The 22,228-nt window shown below is 42.5% G+C and overlaps 1 protein-coding gene across 1 annotated transcript in view; it reads right to left on the bottom strand.

The window, feature by feature from the left end:
• CPAP (centrosome assembly and centriole elongation protein) overlaps positions 1-22,228 on the bottom strand; it is a 291,067-nt gene that overhangs the window by 119,895 nt on the left and 148,944 nt on the right. Inside the window, exons 12-13 of the mRNA XM_069640446.1 lie at positions 14,205-14,305; positions 268-369 (exon numbers count right to left, since the gene is read on the bottom strand). Coding sequence (XP_069496547.1) covers positions 268-369; positions 14,205-14,305 — 203 coding nt within the window. The remainder of the gene's footprint in view (positions 1-267; positions 370-14,204; positions 14,306-22,228) is intronic.

Genomic DNA, 22,228 nt, shown 5'->3' with positions numbered 1-22,228 from the left:
TTTGCCCATAACAAAATGAGCAAAAATCAAGCTGAAGGCTTCATTTCCTGCAAGAGGTCACGACAGGTTCATAAACAAAAGCAAAACGTTTGGGGGGTGGGGGGAGGTCCATAGAAATATGGAGGGAAAGTTGTCAGACAAATCTTTCCTAACAAACGTGATCCTTCAATTGCACGAAAAAGCAATAATGTGCATGATTGCCTATATTGTTATTCACCACTAAGCAAGTAGCAAAGATAGACAACTGCAGAAATAAAACTAACCAACCTTTCCATCAGAATAGGTGACTTCTCCCTGTGTCTCCTCATCAGTCCCCTTTGAGCCAGAAATGAGGGGCGCTGACTGCCCAACTCCAATGCAGGAAATGCTCTGAAATGATCAACAATGTTACATTTTGTGCACACACTTGCAGCATAAAAAAAACAACACTTTAAACGAAGACCATCTCTGTATGACAAAATAATCTTTTTTTTTTCAAAAAGTCCATCTTGAACATCCACAGTGAACATGCGAGAAATTATTGTGGACTGTTACCAAATCAATTATGCAGATTACTAGAGTGGGAAAGGCAGTTATTGAAGAATGTTTATTCATCACCATCTGGGAGAAGCAAAAGAAACCGGCCAAATCTAGTTATTATTTATTTGTTTTGGTTTAAAGAAAACCTTAGAAAATACACTTCGATAATGACATAATAATTTAAAACCAACTGAATTAATTTTCAAAAAAATAATATTACCTATTGCATACTACATAATTTTCCTAAATCATGTTCATAAAATTATTATTATTTGTACACACATTATAAAAACCTCAATGTAGGCAAAATTAATGCAACAAGTAGCTATTTTAAGCCTACTATATTAATTTTTACAGAGACTGTTACGTTTTACATATCACATACTACATACATCTTTTTTAAAGCATGTCCATAAAATTACTCAATTCATTAACACATTTTGCACACACATTTTAAAAACCTAAAAACATAATGACACTCAACTTCCATGCATAATGTTCATCCATAAAAGATCTAAAGATACCCATCCAGTGTTCGATACATGTTTACTAAAATATTCAATTCTGGGTAATCTCAGTTCTGGACAACAAAGCAAGAGATGATACAACGTTGCCACTTCCTCCCTGTTTTGGAAATGTCTACAACTAGATTTTATGAATGTACTTCTTACTGTTAAGATTTCATTTGTTTGAAGAACATTTGAGTCTAAAACGCATAAAATCATTGCTCAGTTGTTTACTAGGAAAGCATTTCAGGTATGGTTCCATTGCGCCTGGCTTTTCATAGTGAGACATCACCTGTACATAGAGCCTAGTACCTAAGATTATACCCACTGTGCTGCCCCAGTCTCTCAATTGTAAAATGTTCTTAACCTTTAGGGGCCTCATGAAGAATTCCATAGAGGCTCCTGCTGTATACATTGTGTCTAGGCTCTCCTTATGCAACCTAAATAAAGATTTTTTTTATTTCCTGTTCTAACATCAATGCTCAGCAAGGAATATAATGAGCTTTCCCTGTTTTCGTATAGTTTTCGGTTCAGGTCAAGTCTTTTCCATTTAATAATGCTCGGAATAGAGAATAAACCCAAATCATAGAGCAGTACAGCATACGTGACGCTTTTCGGAATGTAATATAAAACAGACCTTCAAATTAGGGCCTCATAGTAGTGAAGTTCATCCAGAATCCAGAGTGGAAAGAAACTATCTCAATTGAACTGCTAGTTTGCAAGCCTTATCCCTGAAATAGTTTCCATAAACCTTGAAAGGGTTTGCTATGATGGGATAACCCAAGTACATCTTATTGTGTTTTGTTACCAACTTAGTTCCATCAAGACCCCAAATATTTTTATTTTTAAGACACTTAGATTTGGACAGATTAAGAATAACAGTTTTTGCTGGATTCATTTTCAAAATATTGAGAGACATATTGGTCAAATGCGCTAAATAAGTGTCTGTAGACCAATAGGGGTGAGATCAAATCGAAAAAAGTAATCTGCATATGCAACCCATGCTATTTTTAAACATCCAATGTTAGGTGGAACAAAAGAGGCTTCCTCAAGAGACCTGCCCACATCAGCCACATACAAGTTATATAAAGTAGGTGCTAGTATGCAACCTTGTCTACAACCGTTGGAAGTTATTACAGGATTTGTTAATCATCCCTCAGATTTAAGCCTCACCCGTTTCCGTGAGTCAGCATGCAAGTAAACCGAGATGCCTAGTAAACCTCCTGGGATACCTAATTTGCCACAGGGTACGTCTATCCACACTAGAAAAGGACATAGATAGATCCATGGATGCTACACAAATGGGACTGGCATTGGTTTCCCATGCCAACCTCTGCAAACTGCACATTAGGAAAGCACCACAGTCTGCACCCATTGAACTCCTAAAACATATGTGATGATGGTCCAAGATTGTATTCCCAACACACCAGACTTCAATATGTTCTAGCAGTATGAAAGCAAAGATCTTTGAATCAAAGTCCATAATTGCCATCTACCTATAATTTACAGGATTAGTTCTTGAACCCTTTTTATAGACAGGAATCACGTGAGAAGTCGTTCAGCTTTCCGGCATTTCCTTAAGCGTCAAAATATCTGTAAAAAAAACATTTAAGACCTTTGACTACAAATCAGCATTATGTTTAAAAAGAACGTTAGTTGATTAGGGCTCCAGGTCTGGATGAGCTAGACTTCCTTATCCTAAAAATGGTTGCTGTAGAGATATTAAGCTTCCTCTTTTCGTAAGTGTTAGGGAGAATTTTCATTTCTGTGCGAATTCCCTTCAACCTTAGAGGACCCCCACCTCTTTTGCTGGATGTAGGACTTAATTTTAACCCCGAGTGAGAGAGACCTTTTTCTCACTTATGTGTTTTTACCCGATTTGGATGTTGTGTTTTCACAGTTTGTGGCAGTCTGACAAAGTCCATAGTCATCTGCTTTTTATATGGTCACACACTGCAACTTCAGTGCAGTGTCACTGAGAAATCCTTTAGATTTCTCATAAGGTTTAAATAACTTTTGTTGTGTGAACTACAGTTCCCAAAAAAAACAAAGTGAAATTGACTTTACTTACCTTTTCTCTTTGAAGGTCCAGCACACACCATCTTATGTGGTAAATATTCCTGACCTGGGCCAACCCCAGAACCTTTTGCTTTACTAGTGGGATATTTCTCCTTAATACCTCTGAGTGGGAACCTTTTTCTACACCCACAGAATATTTTACTCTTTTTATGGGTGTCAGTTTGTAGACTCACCATAGTGTCTTTTTAAAGTTATCCTCTTTAACACATTTTTGGCAATAAGTGCCTGTTGCTGGGTTGCCATAGGGGCTCCCCTTTTAAACTTTCTCTGGCTAACCTTGAGAGAACTACAGTTATTTAGATCCCTTTTTCATTCAATTTGGTAAAACCAGCACACCCCACCTTATGTGGAGTGCTGGGGAGATACAATGTATCCCCTTTCACACTAAAACTAACAATTCTGTTCTAGGGCTAAACTTACCCTTCAATGGCTGCCGGCAGTGATACCTTGTATTAATTTGGTGCACCTTTACCGTGGGCTGTGTTCACAGCTGCAGTAAATCTTACCAAAATGGCCCCAGTATTTCTTGGTTTACCATTTTAGTGTTTCCGGTCCTTTCTTGTTCCTTCCACCGACATCCAGGGTGGGAAATTCCTTTGTATGATTTTTATCTTCAGCAGGAGTCCCTTGGACTCCTTGCCGAGGCTTCATTCTGTCTGTGAGCGAAGGAAGCGAGTGAAGAGTCCAAAACTCTGCACACCTTGGTCTTCCTCCTTGCCTGAATAGGGACGAATCCGAGTGGGGGCTGGCTGTCCTGATTGGACAACCAGACCGCCCCTTGTTGTAAAATGCAGGGAGAGAATGCAGAAGTTGTGCTGTAGTTCCTGTTAAGTACTGTGAACCTGGAAACTGAAGACAAGTCGGCCGCTGGAACCGAGAGGATGATGAAGGAAATGCAGCTGAAACAATTTACAGGGACCGGAGAGCCTGCTGTGTAACCTGAGCCTGCTGTAGCCCTTCCTTCCAATCGACCTGGGGACTCCGAAAACAACAACACTGACCCAGAGCCTGGTGGGACCTTCTAGACTCAAGAAGACCTGCCTTTTGAGCCACCCAACGCTTGCTGTGACCTTGTGTTGCTGCAATACCCTAATACCCTGGGACCTCGAGGCACTGTGTGGTGCAAGGTCTTCCGAATCTCGCAGAACCTTCGTGGGCATCCTGGTGTATCTCCAGAAACACAAATCTAGTCCAAAAAGTCCCCTCACCAGAGTGCTGGACCTTTTCAACGATGAGAATTCAATGCGATTTTCTGTTTTCTTCTTTGCTCCTTGAAAAGGCGCCAAACCTGCAGGACCGCATTCACCGATGAGGAAAACCTTCCCTAGTGCCTTCCCCATTGATCCCTGCTGCAAAGTCCCTTCTGTGGTGTTGTTGTCAGTCACCACGACAAGGAATAAACTGACCAGGTATTTGGCTGAAGATCCTGAAGTCCTCCTGCTCCTCAAAGTCCTCAAAATCCTCAAAATCCTCTTCAATGCTGAGGTACTGTGTTGACTTGGGTATGTACTTACCTTTAGTCTGTTAGGATTTCTGTGTAGCTGTGGGGCGTTTTCTGCGATGGCGAGTCCTCTCATCCAGTGCACCCAGTCCCACTGCTAGAATCTGCTAGAGAGTCTTCTACAAAGCCCCCGGACCCTCTTCTAACCCTAGAAGTAAAGTACTCACCTGTTTGACCAGTCTTCCTAAGGAACCCTGACTTTTGCTACTTAAGAACCTATCCTGACACGGTCAGTTGGACACTAGATCCTAGCGACACCGCTTCTGCCACTGAGAACACTCATGCTCCAAGAACCAGGGAAAGACTTTGAAGGGATTGGGCCTTTTGCCTAGAAAAGAAACTACGTGTTTTTCAAAGTTACTTACTTGAAAATGAGTTAGTTGGTAACTGTAACTAGTGAACAGTTACAAAAGTTCTTACTTACCTTGGGCGTGTGATGCACTATTCTTAAAAGTATGGTTAACATCTTTTCTTCCTTAGAAAACGTTTTGCCATTCTAATAGAAAGAATATGTGAAGATATATTACTCATGCACCTGAAAGGGCACAGTAAGTGTACTGTTGTGCTGAGGAGACTTGTTTGATTGTATCCCCGCAGTTGGCAAGAGGAAGCATTACCGTTCAGAAAACAGTGAAATGCATGGTGGACATTCTAAGTAAATACTAATACTTACAGTGGGACATGTGACTTTGCCTAAGTGTTGGGACCTTTGTCTCCCTAACAAGCACTTATTCCACTTTTTTGTGTTTCTGAATTTCAGCACTTTAGGTCACGCTCCAACCCTGTCCCTAACTCCCAGCAGCCTACAAACAGTAGCGTGCACGCGCTCACCCGAATGTGCACAGCAGGTGTACTGTTTTGCTGTTTGGCTGTACGGCACGTGGCGTGTAGCCAGCTCTTACCTAGCCATTCATGCAAAAAAAGTAGATGGCCAAAAACAGCAGGATATCAGGGTATTAGGAGCTGTCAGAAGCATGAGTGAGCCAAATCAAACATTTGAATCCCTACGGACTGACTTTATACCTTGTTTTTATCGAGGGTTACGAGTTATATGAAACCTTTACAAACTGTTTACGACTTGTGTTTATGAGTTGATACGAGTGATTTATACACACGTCGATTTTATGGGTTGTTTTTATGTATTTTACGTACCAGGTTTTAATTAGTGTCAACTAGTTTTATGAAGGCAATTGCAAACGTATCTGTGTTTATGACAGTGACACTACTAACCATAGCCGAATCTTATTTCTCAAACTTATTTATCATTTTTCTGATGGCTTAATTATCCAATTGTTGTCTAATTGTTAGCCTGACAGTTGGTGCACAGCAGTAACAGCCGTAGTGGAATAATACAAGAAACACAATAACAATAGCAAGTAAAGTGACCATTTTGTAAATTTTGAAAAATATGTCTGCTTCGTTGTCCGAGTTAGAGGCCCTAAATCAAAATTCACAAAAAGGTTTGCGTGGGAGACGAATATGCATCCCAAACATAATTACCAATGTAAAATCTCAAAATTGTAATTGTATACAATTAACAACTTATTTCCCAAAGGTCTTTTCTAAAACAATTGTGATTTGCCCAAGTGTACCTGTGAGTTGTGACCAGCTCCCACAGAGAGGTTGATGGGTTGGTTGGAGATCTCACTCGAGAACTTGGGTGTGTTGGATTAATAGACTATGTGTTTAAGCAGGAGTCAGCTTGTTTGCTGGCAATGAGTGGAATGTCTGATTCTAATTTTAGACAAACAATTGAATACAAAGGTGATGGGCCATTAAATAAGAAAACACGTAGTGAAGAGGTGACAATAAGACCCAAGTCCGAACCCTGCTGTATCGCAGCTGGATGTACTCAATCAAGTACTATATCTGAGTTTTCATCAAGTGGCAATCCTGGAGGCATACAAGTTATGGTCCATAATAATGCTGACAAGTGTAATATCCTTCGATCTTCCGAGCGGAGATTTAGTAGATTATGATGTTGAGTTTTTAGGCTCTATTATGAACCTATCCCAGTGTGATATTATCCCCTCTCTGTCCTCACCAAGTATAAAAACATCTCCCAAATTGGCGCCCAATATAGTAAAATCATTTACCTTAGCATTCTATCGCTTTATTTTTAATAAAGATGTAGTAAATGGTAAGACATTTACCACACCTCATGAGTTCGTACCTCCACATGCCCAAGATGGACTAGCAAGGGGGTTGGGTTTTAAAAATAACGAAGCCACTGGTACCATTGACAGTTTGACCAAAGTGGTTTGTGAGCCCAGTGAAAAAACAATATTAATATTGCAGACAATAGTATGTCCTCGGATGAAATGTTTAATGCCTTTGAAAATCTTCTAACATTGGTAAACAAATGCGAATGGCTGGAAGTAAAACTAGACAGTCAAGCACTGCTATTGCATTAAAATCTGAATTTGAACAGAACGTTTAAATCTGTATGTGATCGGGGAACCAGCATTCCCTGTGTGCTTCCCTGTCTAGTAGTAACAACAATAATGAGTCTATCGTCTAAAAGGAAATATGTAAAATGTTTCAAACAGTGGAATAAGAATTGCAGTAAGCAATTGTATAAAAAAAAGGGCCTTTATTGATTAATCATGCCTTTATGTATGGTAATGGACAGATTTTGCGTAAAAACATAAAACTTGCAAAACAGGACATCTCCTCCACTGAATCAGTCAAAGAGGCTGTCAATACTACAGGGTTGGTTCTTCCTGTATCTGAAGTAGTAGCTTCAGGTCCTGTTAAAGATCTGTCCTTGAGTGGAACTTGCAACGACATGCCAATATAGCATCCATACCATTACACTCCAACATTACTCCTAGGCTGGGTAAAGCCATAGTCCACAATGCAGAGAGTTGAAGTCAAATAGTGGAGATTACCAACTCTTCCGCAGCACCGTTAACACAGAACACGTTGACTAATCTCTGGCATTTAAGTAGATATAACAGGAGTCTACAACTGTTGTTGATAATCCATGTGTGGCTCCAAAAGAAACAGATTGTGAGTAACGTTGACAAAGCACTGTAGCTAGAACAACTTATTAAAGATGTTCATGTGCCACCGCTAAATAGATCTGTAGTGTTGCCTATTTTCCATCCGATTGCTCCTTTAAGGTCCATTACATCGAGTGATATAGTGTTAGTCGACCAAGAGGAAATTGCGGGTACTCATATCAATAAAACTGAATCAACCCTAAAATTTGCTATGAGATTTGAAGATCTTACGTATGGGTTATTCATGTGAGCTAACACAAATTCCACTGACAAAAGCACGTCCCAAATTACTTGTCTCAAGATTAAGGACGAAAAATGGAGACATAGAAGTGTGCCCGACTACAAATGTAATTCGAGAGCAACCCCTAGATCGTAAAGTTGCCACAAAAGACAAGTCATAACATCCCTTACACCGATTTGCCTAGAGATACAGACCCAATGAATCCATCATTCTTAGGTCTACACAAGGGAATTCTCAGCCTATATTAGGCATACCTGCTGTAACACAAAGTATTGAGGGCCCAGTGAAGGAAATAATTGAACAAGGGACTTGGCAATGGTTACAAGTGGCCTTTAAGCAGCATTTTGCAAAAGGCCAGTGCTGAGATATCTCAATGTTATCCTGGAATACACAAGGACATAACCATTTGCTGAGGAGGGTCTAGTATCAGAATTAGATCATTTTCTGATCATAGCCTTGCAGGAAACATGGCCATCTACTGAGGTTCTATTTGATGTTCGTACAACATTGGCGTTGCCATAACAGGACCAATCCCGCGCTGGCAGGCGCACGCCAGCCCTCCCATTAAGGACCTCACAATAAGGATCCTGCCTTTCTCAAGCCTGTCTGAGCCGAAGGAGCCAGGGGCCACAAAACGCTGTCCATACACCGCCTCTAGGCAAGACACCACATAACTATTGCTAGCCTGGCTTGTACAGCAATATCCACCAAGACAAGGTCACCACTTTGCCCACGGAGCATGATTGCCCCTCTACCATGACTATGCTTGTGGTAACTACTCCACAATGACACTCTTGGCCGAGCATAATCTACAAGTAGAAATCACACAGTTACAACCCATGCTAGGCTAAGCGGTTTCCTCAACTGCATACTCTGTACTAACCCTGCACACAGATCCTACTGAACATACCCTCCTCCCTATTTCATGCTAAATTATGTGTTGCCACTTACTGCATGCTAATTAATGTGCTACACGTTCTACCCAACTGCATTAGAGGGTCTGCATTAGCTGTACCAGGCTGTCACACGTTACCTAATCACATATGCTCTAAATCAATGCAGTAGTACTACTGTTATTTTACTTGTACTTCTAGGAAATGTATTGTTAGCGTACCCTGTTACACATGCATACCTACTTAGACTCTATGCTTAGCTAAATACGGCATGTGACACCACTTGTTCAGAGCAGAGCCCTTGGTGTACTTCACATCAGTGTCTTGCACTGCCCGCCTATTGCTAGCCAAACTGTTAACATACAAGCAATTGTCCATGTGCACTAATACAATATAGCCATTAACACTAACTACTACAACAGCATGTACACCCTGCCTCTCCACACATACATGCTAGGCACCTTGCTCACACTGCTCATTAGCACTCAGAACCACCACTTAGAGCCTGCCAAACACAGTAACGCCAACAGCCTTAATTCTCTAACTATGGACATCGTGCTTAGTCCACCCAAGCCCACATCATATGCAGTCGCGCACGCACCCAACAATCAATCCAGACAATGCAGACTCAGGTCACGCACACTCCCCATGCATATCACAGCCATTCCCGTCCAGGCAGCACTCAGAAACACGACTGGGTTCACGGGCCACCGCCCGAGTAAACACTAGTCACCACCTGCTCGCCAACATCAGAAGGAACACTAAGATGGCCCACGGTAAGCCCATTTATAACGCCACTACACAAATCTCCACCTTACCTAACACAAGCACCTCACCTCCTACAAAAAAGAACCACCAGCCGCTGCACTACAAATGCGCTCTACTCAATGTACGCTCTCTTAATGCTCCAGCATTAGAAGTTAATGACTTGATCATCAAACAAGACCTAGACACATTAGCAATCACAGAAACTTGGCTTCACGAGGCCTCCGGCCCTGCCATTGCGCTAACCCTACCTATAGGATACTCAACCCTGAGACAGGACAGGCCGTCCAAATTAGGAGGGGGGGGTGCTCTTATCTTCAAAGCAACCACTTCCATTAGACCCATCCCCCACATAGGTGAAGTGAACACAGACATCCTATCAGCCAAGCTAGCACTCTCTCCCAAAAATACTATAAATATCCATGTCATTTACCGTCCACAAGGATCCTCTACTGACTTCCAAGGACAAGTCACACATATTCTAGGGAACAACCTTAAAAAAAAAATCTAACAAAACTCTTCTCTTAGGCGACCTAATCTTGGGTCGCAACGACCCAAATGACAAAACTGACAACTCTCTCACTAGGGACCTTCATGATCTGGGTTTCTCACAGAAAATCACTTCTCCCACTCACGTCAAAGCCTGCATCCTAGACTGGGTGATAGACCATAACTGTGACACAGACATCTCCAATACTAGCCTTCCATGGACAGACCACAACGGTCTACAATTCAGCATCCCTTTAATACCAGCCACAAAATCTACTACTGCAGCACCTGCTACATTAGCCAGAAGTGCAAAGAAACTCACTGCAGACAACCTCAAGGCCCATTTAAACCTTCCATGCCTTGCTCCACCATTCTCACCAGACCCTAACGTCTTATCAGAGATATTCAAAGACACCCTTATCAATGCAATCAACTCTGTTGCCCCACTGGAAAGCAAAAAAGAGAAGAAATCATTCCATACTAAACTCATGGTTCACAGAGGAGCTCCAGAATCTGAGAAAAAGCAAGCGCCAAGCGCTTAAAGCATGGCAGATCAACCTTTGTGACAGCACTAAAGATAACTTCTATACTATTGCAAACAAATACAAAGACACCATATTCGATGTTAAATCTGAAGCCTACAATCTTCGCATCTCTGCTGCTAATTCCCAAACTAAAGAACTCTTCACTACCTTCAAAGAACTAACAGTACCACCCACCTGCACGGACGAGATCGTTAAAGATGAAGCATGGTGCAACAGCATACAAACTGCTATGCTAAACAAAATAGAACTCCTCCAAAACAAAATCTCAGACCATTACAAAGCCCTACCCAAGCAGAACCGCCCAAGGCAGACCGCTCCCAACCCCAAAATGTTCAACTTCCCAGCATTTGCATTTAGGGAAATCACAGAAGCTGATGTTATAGACATCCTGGAACATCTCAAACCATCACAATGTAAAGGAGACGTGTGCCCACCCAAAATTATCAAGGAATGTGCTGAGCAACTCGCTCCCCTTCTCGCAGCCTTCATCAACGCCTCATTTGTATCAGGCACAGACCCCCAACAGCCTGAAAACGGCATTGGATGGGTGGGCCCACTTCTAAAAAACACCACCTTAGACCCCTCTCAACCTAATAACTACATACTAATAATAACCGTCCCATTTCTCCTTAAAATACTAGATAAGGCCACCCATAGACAAATCCAACAATACCTTAAAACCGACTCTATCCTTGGAAAGAGACAATCGGGGTTCCACAAAGGGCACGGAACTGAAACCGCTCTACTATATCTAAAAACCAAATCACCAACATCCTCGACAAGGGCAAACCTGTGCTCCTGCTCCTCCTAGACCTCTCAGCAGCGTTTGACTTGGTTGATCACAATACCCTCACTAATCACCTCAAACTGCAAGCATGCTGCGACATGGGTCACATCCTTCCTTGAAGTCAGGGTTATGAAAGTGTTCTCTGACATAGCTAATGCAGAACCCACTATCATTCACTGTGGTGTTCCCCAAGGATCTTGTACGGCCCCCGCTCTCTATAATCTTTTTACCAAGCCTATCTTTGATAAACTGGATGCATTGCGGATCACATATACGAACTATGCTGATGACATTCAAGTGCTCCTCCCCCTTATTGGGAACTATAAACAAAACGCCATTACCCTACAGCAAATCTACTACACCATACAAGCATGGATGGCCACGAACGGTCTATGCCTTAATGGGGACAAGACCGAAATCCTCATTCTTGGGCAAAAGTCCACACTAGCCAATCTTGATTCGTCATACCTTAAACTTCCGTATCGACGACAGTGTCGTCATCCCTGTACTAACCTCTGTTTAAACTCTCGGAGTACACATTGATGCTATGCTATCCATGGATAAACAAGTTAGCGCTATAGTCTCAGCCTCTGCCCTGAGCACAAAACCGATCAATGCTATAAAACCGTTTCTAACAAAGAACAACTGCCTCTCCATTACCAGAGCCACTATGGGAACCAAGCAATGCTCTCCAAAAAAATATAGCAAGACTCCAAACCACCCAAAACAACTCGCTTAGAGCTGCTCTTAGTATACCTAAAAGAGACCACATCTCACAAGCAAGAAAGACCGCTCATTGGCTCCCAGTCAAAGACTGCATCACATTCAAAATCCTCACAACCACACACAAATGAATCCACCATTCAGCACCTGCATACTTATCAGACATGCTAACCAGAGCTCAATCCACCAGGCCTACTAGACTATACTACACCAACCAACTCACTGTACCACGCATCAACAGGGTCAAGGCATCTATTGCAAGATAGTGTGCATGCTGGGTCTAGAAAGTTATATATGTAAGTAAAGTCAATTTCACTTTACTGCTCTTGGAAACAGTAGTTTAACCAAGAGAAGGTATTTAAACCTTTTGGAAATCTGAAAGATGTCCCTGGGCCGCTACACTGAAGGTGCTGCGTGACCCAATGTAAAAGATGATGCCTATGGAGTTTGTCAGACTCCACAACCAAAAGAAACCGTGTACAAAATCACATTAAAATACATAAGATGGTGGGAAAAAGGGTCACACACTCTCCAAAAATTAAGTCCTCAAAATCCAGAAAAGTTGCTGGGGGTCTCCAAGGTGAAGGGAATTAGCACATTTCTGAGAATTCTCCATAACAAAGGACACAGAGAGCTTATACATCAAGGGGCTAAAGGCAGGCCTGGTAAGACGTTGCAGCATGTTTACAACTCCAATTAAGTCATTAACTCTCAGAAGACTGCACTCAACGTGCCTGCCAGGGTTTTTTCAAAGCAATGTCTGATGGTAAGGTTTGTACAGGAGACATGTATACATTTACATAAAATAAAAGGGTACACAGATACCAGCATCGCACATTTTCATGGAAGCAGTAGGATTGAGTGCTGTAAAATGGAGCATAGTGTGTTGTACCAATGCAGGAAGAGCCGCCTCCCAATTTCTTCCTCGAGACCAACGGAGAGCCTCGGGTTCCGTGGAAAAGGTGGAATAAACGGTTTGACCCTTTTGTGCAAGTGGTGCATAGGTCAAAATTCTCAAGTGTATGGAAAAATTCACTGTATTGGAAACTATGGGCAAGAACAATTTGTCAATCTTCCAGCGTTAAGTCAGGAAGAGGCAGTGGGTCTGACAGAATATGAAAAATGCCGGATAAACCAGGACAAGAAAATTAGTTTAGTATTGAGTTAGAGCGGTTTCATTTTGGCAAACGGTTGCAGGAACAAGGGGAAACCATCAATATATTACTGCACTCCGAGGACTTGCCACACGTGATTTTGGGAACACGTTAGAAGATCAATCAATTTATGCTTCAATGTAATAATGTGAAGGAACAAGAAGCATTATGGTCAGAAGGAAATCCATTCTCAGAGTTGCCAAGGAAGTGGAGCACAGCAGCAAATGTGTGAAAGAACTAGAGAAAAGAGCAGATTCTGAGGTAAAAATTAAAGCCAGCCACCAACATCAGAGATACTAGCAGTGCAGAAGAAAGAGCATGAAACGAATAAAGTTTGTACAGGAAAAAAACTTTTTGTATAAGTGAATGAGAAAGGAAAAAAGGCTTCAGATGTTACTGCTTATTTCATTTATGTCCTGTCCAAGACTAATTTGGATGTATGTTTGATTTATAGACTAGTTTTTGTTTGGTGTGATAGGTTTAGGAATACATTTTGTTGCCCAAAGTTGGAGAGTTCTGTGTGTCATAGTTGAGGGTTAGTCTGGAGTCCAAAGGACTTCTAAAGACCAGGTTTTTAACTTTCTGTTGGCCTTCAAGTTGGAACGTGTGTTATTAGAATACAGCAAATCTGGAGCGAGAGAGACTTTTAGGTTTAAGAAATTTTCTGTTAAATCAATTGATCATCCTGAGGTGCAGGGGAGCATTAGCGACCCACTTTAGGTTACCTTCCCTTGACACTGGGTTATTAAAGATTTCACCATTACATCTAAATTCATCACTTAGTTCCTGAAGGTTTTCAATCCATCAATACATCTAATTGTCAACTTTCAATAAAAGAAAACTAGAACCAGACCAGTTCTGCAGGGTATCTTAACATCATCACACCTTCTACAAGAGGGAGGGGAATTTCCAGAATCATTTATAGCTGCAGTCATTTGCTAAGTTAATAAGCAATTACATATTGTGCATTAAATTACTTAGAAACACTGCTACTTACAGGCATAGCCTTCACAGATGATTCCATCAAATGCGACTTCCTCACATCTATGTTCCTTGCATCATCAGAAGAGGTTGATGTAGGTTTTCCAGCAGGATGTCCTAGGTAAAAGATTATAATTTACAGAATTATGCTCAACCTAATGTAAAGTAGATATCAAAGAAAACCTGGCCTCCATGAACACATGCATGTTATTTTTTAGTCAATGTACGTTTTGGGATTTTTTATTTTAGAGATTTATTTCATCACAAAAAATAAACTAAGTTCAGCTTATATTTTTCTTGCAAATTACACAAGGACTAATTTTGACGTACGGTAAGAATGGCAGAAACAGGATTACAGAGTACATTTTATATTGACTGACAACTATTTAATGTTTGCCATTTAACACCAGATAATAGATCCTTGGACTCAATCAATGCAACCATCTCCAGATCCATGGGAACAAACAATGCAACCATCTCTCAAATTCATTATATTAAAGCCTTCTATTAAATGATACTTTTGAAAAACCTGAGGGACTTTCCCTACCTACTCCCTGGAGATCCTCTGTTCAGGTGGCCAGAGGACGGCCATCGCTGTTGGATCCAGAATCTTGGGGTGGACAAGCGAGGGAGGGTCACCTAGATAGAGGGTTCTCAGGGATTGGGATGGAGAAATCCAAAGGTGAGACATGGTATCCCTGTTTCCCGTTCCCCCATAACCCATTTCCCAATGCTTCCCCTGCCTTCATGGATTGTTAAGGGTCCTGTCACCCGTTCCAACCTACACTAAAACTAAGAGGAGACGTCCAAGAACAGTGAAGAAAGAATTAACTGCATTCTCTCCAATTTCTATGGGATACTACAACTCCCATAATTACCCTCCTATCTATGTCAAACCAACTAGTGAGACCAGGGAGATGACGAAAGAGCAGGAAGAATACCCCTACTGATCTGCAATGGCGGTGTCCCACTAATGAGGTCAGGCACTCAGTCCCAATCACACACACCTGAAACGTGTTGACAGCTACCCAGATTATAAGAGGTGGAGCACAGAAAGACAAGGAAAATGAGAGCGGGTACGAGAAGGAGCAGCTGTGCCAGGGCGTGCGAACACCAGGCTGTAATGCTGGCAAAATTATGAGTAAGAGCAAATGGAAGCAAGGAAAGAGACGTTTCTCCAAGGAGCCAGAGCGGTGTCCAGAGGGCTGTCGCGAAGTTGGAGGAACCCTGTCTGTAAAGTACTTGAAGGTTGCTTGTTTACCCAGGTGCAACAAGAGTGCCAGGGATGGTCCGGAGGAAAGGGGGAGAGACCCTGACCTCAGACACGATACTTGAAGAACGCTAGATACAATCTATCACAGCCGGCGAGTCCTTGAGGGAAGAAAGAGCCCGGTGTGTGAAGATGCAAATGTTTAACAGTGTTGAAAGCAAGTGAAGGCGCGAGAACAGAAAGACTTAGTAATTGATTAAGAAATTACATAGTAGCAGCGTGGTCCTGCATAGAGAAAAAACATTTTTGAAAGCCCCCGAACTGTAATCTTTCTCAGAAAAGGAGAGCAGACGTTTGAAAGTGTTGAAAGAAAGTTGCAAGGTGAGTCTCCCGAAAGTGAAGGAAAAGGTGCTGTTCCCGAGGGGAGCAAGCAAAGTGGGAGCAAATAATAAAAAGGAAATTAGATGCTGTGTGCCCAGGAGGACCTAGTTGCAAGGAATGATGGTAATCTGTGCTACAAGGAGGAATTGTAGAGTTTAAACAAGATGCTTAGAGCACGAGTAAACACAAGGGAATACAATAACCAGGATGCACTGTGTCGAAGTGGTCATGCATAGGACTTAGAAAAGCTATGCAGTTTTCAAAACTCTTCGACATGAAATGTAAAGTGATAACCAAGAAGGTTGGGGAAGGGAATCCCACGACAAAGTAAAGAAGAAGATAAAGTCTTGAAAGGCCTAGACTTGGGTGAGGGAAACCTGAGGGGCCTGAGGTGAAAGTCACCAGGAATTATGTTTGTGAAATTTTGAGAACTGCGATTTGTGAAACAGGCGTGGGAAGCCTGAAGGAACTGTTTTGTGAAACAGTAATGGAAGCCTGAAGAGAACTGTGATACATATTGAGCTAACCTTGAGCCAGGCAGCTGAAACCTGGAAGACTTGTTGGAACTCTTTTGAACTGTGCATATTATCCTCCGTGAAAAAAACTCAAAGATCCCCATTGACTTGAACTTGGGGAAGAGAGTTTGGAATCAACCTCACTTTTGCTATACACTTTGGGTTTACTTCAACTTTAGAGACATCCAGCTCTTTTGCTGGACATCAGACTTTTTAACCCTGTAGTGAGTGAGCCCTTTTACTCACTCATGTGCTTTGTGCTTTGTCCTGCCAAACTCCATAGACATCTGCTTTTTGTATGGTGACACACGGCACCTTCAGTGCAGTTTCAGAGAAATCCTTTAGATTTCTCATAAGGTTTAAATATCTTTTCTTGTGTGAACTACAGTTCCCAAGAATAGTAAAGTGAAATTGACTTCACTTACCTTTTCTCTTTGTAGGTCCTGGGGGGGTTACCTAGTAGCCCCTTTTCCTACATTCTCATGTAACATTTTTATTTTACCCTCACTACTTTAAAAGGCTGATGGCAGTGGTTTAATCTTTCCTACCATTGTGCTTTTCTACCGCAGGCTGAACCCTCAGCTGCAGTACAGCATCCATGGGTGACCATTTTGTCAAAATGACCCCCAGCCCCCCCCCTCGACATTCAATTTGCCATTTTTAGTTTGTGAGGTCTTTCTTGGGTTTTACCCTGCGCGTCGAAACAGATTCGAGCCCTTTGTCTTGCTTTTGGCAGGCTTCAGCCCCGAAGTCCACCTCTTGCTCCAACATGTCTAGAAGGACAGGATGTGATGGGTCTCGAAACTCCGCTGTCCTTTGTCTCAAAGAATGCCTGAATGCAACCAGTCCCGATTGGCTGGCTGGCTGGGAGAAACATGCTTAAAAGGCAAGGGTTTTGGGACTAGAGGCAGAATCGACACTGGGAGAAACACCGGATGAAGAAACTGCGAACAAAGCTTGCTGCATCCTCATGGACCTTTGAATTGCCAGGTGAAGCCATGCTGCTGAGTTGAAATTCCCTTTTCAATTCGACAGAGAGGCTCTGGAAGGGATGACTTCTCCCCTTGGGTTAGTGGGACCAACTAACCCTGAGACAAACTCCACTGAACCATCTTCCTGGACAGGCTGTAGTTTTTCGCTGCTGTAAGAACAGAGTGCCAGGGGTCGAGTAATCAATAGTAGAGTGCAATGTCTGAAATCCGGCGAGAAGCTCCAGGAGTATCCTACGGACCCTCCTGAAGCAAGACGACCAGATCTCGAGTCCCCTCACCAGAGGGAAGGACCCAAGGAGTGAAGGAAGCCCAACCAGTATCCGAGATCTGCGACAGCGCTGTTTGCTAAGCGCTGAAAACCACCAAGTGCTGCTGAACCGAAAAGAGCCCGTAGATGCGGATGACCTCCCAAATACTGCCGCAGGCACCCTCCAGACGTCCTCCCTCTTGTCCCCACGTCTGAGGCTCAGGAACAAGGGTCTGCACCGCTGTAGCAAGACAGAAGCCAGCTGGACCACTCTTCTTCAAACCAGAGGTACTGTTTAGGCTTGGGGTACTTACCTCATTGTCTTTTTGGCTGTGCTTTTCTCAGTTGAGATCTGCATTAGCTTTATTTATTTATTTTATTTATTTATTGCATTTGGATATACGCCCAAGCCCTTGGGTATCACGGCATAATTACATATTACATATTTTTTCGTTAGCTTACTTTTAGAGTTGATCTCAACTCTGTTTTCACAGGCTTAACAGCATGCGACCCTACAAGTGATTTTTCACAAATTCTCTAACTTTGTGCAAGACTGCTTCTGATCAAAGAAGTGCCTCAGCTCCATAGACTGTTCCAATTGACCTTGGCTGTCCTGGCTCCTTGAAGGCTCTAGTCCATTGACTTTGATATGATTTGATCCTCATAGGTGGTAACCTGTTGTAGACTGTTGCTGCTGGGAAAGGCTTGTCTAGATTTCATTGGAAGATTTAGTTGTCCTCACATCTAATGAGAACCTGTTTAACCTTTTTCCTTCCTTAAAACCTTTCCTTTCTGCAATCCCTGCAAAGCATAACTGGTGAGATATATAAATGCCATTACTGTCCTTGTGAATGAAGTCACAACAGGTTGTAGGAATTGGGTAAGAAGAGTATCCAATAACTTGCTCCGATTCTGAAAAGTAATGTTAGAGTGTATTTACAGTGTTACATGAATTGCATTTTTAAAGAATGCTTATTTACAAATTGATATTAAATAAATAACTATTTATATCTGAAACCTGTTACTTGGCTACTTGTATTCACGGTTTTAATTTGTATTTACCCCTCTTGAGATAGGCCTGGCTGCTCAGTCACACTACAAACTTGTGTAGTACAGACCTATACCAAAATGTGGGTTATCTAATACCAAGCAGATAAGTGGTGTGTAGTCTCACACAGTGTTACTACATCAATTCTTACCCAACACTGGCGGCAAGCAGTGGGATTGGCGTAGAGTGGTTACATTGATTATTTGTTGTATTTTTGACCAACTAAACCATCCACAAGGCTTATGTAGAGCAACTGAAAGATATGTGTAAAACTAGGGGGTCTGACTTTGAAAGAAAAGAAAGTGAATTGATGGTCCTGCACTGTGGTGAGGGGACTGGAGTGCTGGTCGTCCTGCTTCTGGAGGGTCCCTAGAAGACTCCTAGAGCTTCTGGACGGATTCCAGACGTTGCTCTCGACTACGAATTTCTCAACCTCTGGCCCTCGGTTCCTGAAGCAGCAAAGAACTACAGCCAGTCAGGGAAGACGGTCCAGTGGAGTTTGTCTCGGGATTAGTTGGTCCAAAAATAACCCAAGGGAAGAAGTCGCCCCTTCTGGAGCTTCTCTTGTCGATCAGAAAAAGGAGTTTCAGCACAGCAGCAGGGCTTTACTGGGCAATTCAAAGGTCCAGGAGGATGCAGCAAGCTTTGTTTGCGGTTTCTTTGTCAGGTGTTCTTCCCAATCGTCGACTGCCTCTAGTCCCGAAAACCTTGCTTTTTATGCGATTTCCCTTCCATTCACAGCCTATGCTGTCAATCACACAGCAGGGTGCCTGTCCTTTCATGTCAGTCAGCCGGCCATTCAGGACTGGCTTCACTCAGGCACACCTAGAGACAAAGGATAGGGACCTTTTGGGACCCTCCCCTCACTTCCTGCCTTTCCAGGCACACTGGAGCATGGGAGAGCTTCAGGGCTGAAGCCCGCCTGTTAGGACAGTTTTTCTGAAGTCCAACCTAGGGCTGAGTAAAACCATTTAACTACGGCAGTACAAGACACCACTCTTAATAGAAGGCTGTACCACCCGAGTTCAGGGTAGCGTAGATAGAGCAGTCAGGCTTATTTTAGGAGGACAAGAGGGCTGTAGAATCAGTACAAATGAAATTGTAATACAAATGGTCCAATTAAACACTGAAACACTATGTATTGTAAAAATAAAATGCTTTATTTAAATACAAGAAGGCCCAGTCAAATCTTAGGGGAAATAAGTACTATCACATTATATATAACCACAATTACAAACAAAAAAACCCACTAGGCTTGAAGGTACACAGACCAAAACATATAAAACTAATTTGGAACATCTAACAGGATTTATAGGGAAGTAAAAACCAATAGTTACTTTCAGTAATACCAGGGTAGTAGACCTGATCAGTTGTACTGTGACGCTCACCAACAAATCACATAGTTTTATCAACTGTACAATATACTTTTCTGATCTAGTGAAACACAGATTCTAGAAACAGTATGGCCCTATAACTCTGATTCAGGAGAACAGTTATTCTAGGGGAGGTGGACCATGGGGTGTAATATTCAATTACAGTTGTTTTTCAGTTCACAGACTAAGGCAAGCAATAACTAACTCAAGCTAAGTAAACCCTATACACTTTTTTTTACAGGAGCTATAAGTAACTTAAAGGCAGGTATAAAGCTAAGACTGTTTTTGTGTCGGTCTACAACAGACCAGGGAAAGCAAAAACCAGTGGTACACTTTATGAATGACTCAAGGTTATTCTAGGTAGGTAAAACGCAGACTTCTTCTGGACAGGCTTACAACAAGCCAGAGGAAGCAAGACCCAGTTGGGAAACACTCATGCATTTATCCTAACAGGAAAAGTGAAGTGAAACCATCAGCATTACTTTTGGGAAGAGGCACAATCAGATCACAGGTGAGTAATATACCTTTACATCTACTTTCTGTTAGAATGGCAAAACAGTTTCTAAGGAAAGAAAGATGTTACATCTACTTTTTTAGAACGGCAGTACATTTCTAAGGTAGGTAACGACTTTGTAACAGTTCACTGTAAGAGTTACAGTTACCAACCAACAAGTAAGGAACTTTTAAACACTTATTCTCTTTTCTAGGCAAAAGGCCTAATCCTTTAACTGTCTTCCGCTTATTCTTGGAGAATGAGTGTTCTCAGTGGCAGAAGGGGGGGTCACTAGAGTCTAGTGTCCAACAGGTATTGTCAGGATAGGTTCTTAAGTAGCAAATGTTAGAGTACCAAAGGAAGACTGTTTAAACAGGTGAGTATTAGTTGAGGGTCCAGGGGCTTCACAGAAGACACCCTAGGAGGATTCCAGCATTGGGCCTGGGTTTACTGGACCAGAGGCCTCCAAATCACAGTAAACATCTCAAAATTACACAGGAATCACAAGAGACTTAAGGTAAGTAAATACTGAAGCCAGCACAGTACCTCAGCACAGAATAAGACTTTGCAGCACGAGGACTTCAGGATCTGCAGCCAAAAACGTGGTCAGTGGATTCCTGGTCATGGTGACTGAAAACAGGACCTTGGAAGGGACTTTGCAGCAGGGATCAACGGGGAAGGATCTAGGCAATGTTTTCCTCACGGCTGGATGCGGCTCTGTGGATTTGGCACCTTTTCAGGAGCACAGAAGAAGGCAGAATATCGCTGGTCGAACTCTTATTGTTACAAAGGTCCAGCACTCTGGCGGGGGGACTTTTCGGATTGGAATCATGCCTCAGGATATCCAGCAGGATGCCCATGAAAGTTTCAGTGAGATTCGGAAGACTGTGCACCGCACAATGGCTCGAGGTCCCAGGGTATTAGGGTATTGCAGCACGGCGTGGGATGGCTCAAAATGCAGGTCTTCTCACCAGACTCTTGGTTGGGGTCGTCCATTTCGGGATCCCCAGGTCGATTGGAAGGAAGGGCTGCAGGCTCCGGTTACACAGCAGACTCTCCGGTCACTGGAAATCGTCTCAGCGGCTTTTCCTTCATCATCCTCTTTGGTTTTGGTTCCAGTGGTCGACTACCTCTTCAGCTTCCAGGATCAAACTCTCATGCAGGAACCCAGCCAATCAAACAGCCTTGCAACATTCAAACTTTAAGGAGGGGTGTTGGCAATCCTTTCAGGACAGCCAGCCTTCCAGTTTGAGCTGGAATCTCGCACTCATGCTGGAAAAACACAGGACTCCCGCCGAAGATACAAATCACAAAGAAATTTCCTGCTCTGGATGTCAGGGGAAGGAACAAGAAAGGACAAGGAACACTATAATGGCGAAAAAACAAGACAGGGGCCATTTTGGTAAAAAGAGCACCCAGGGGTGCCTTTACCGGGGCTGTGCACACATCCCGCAGTAAGGTGCAACAAATTAATAAAAGCTATCACTGACACCATGGATACTCAGTATCTCCGCAGCACTCTTAAAAAGGTGGGGGCCGAGGGGCTGGTCTCACCTAACAAAATGTAAAAGGGATCCAAAGATCCTTTCTACTCTTGGGAACTGTAGTTCTCACAAGGTTAGCTATAGAACGTTAAAGGGGGAGCCCGTAGGGCAAACCAGCAACAATAGGCACTTCCTGCCAAAATGTTGTCAAAGAGGATAACTTTTAAAATACACTATGGAGAGTCTTAAAAATGACACCCATAAAAAGTTAAAAGATTCTGCCAGTGTGGAAAAATG

This window comes from Ambystoma mexicanum, chromosome 7q, assembly GCF_040938575.1.
Source record: "Ambystoma mexicanum isolate Mex_15411 chromosome 7q, UKY_AmexF1_1, whole genome shotgun sequence".
NCBI lineage: Eukaryota > Metazoa > Chordata > Amphibia > Caudata > Ambystomatidae > Ambystoma > Ambystoma mexicanum.
The sequence above is the reverse complement of the archived record's forward strand: the minus strand, read 5'-3'. Positions and strand labels throughout refer to the sequence as shown.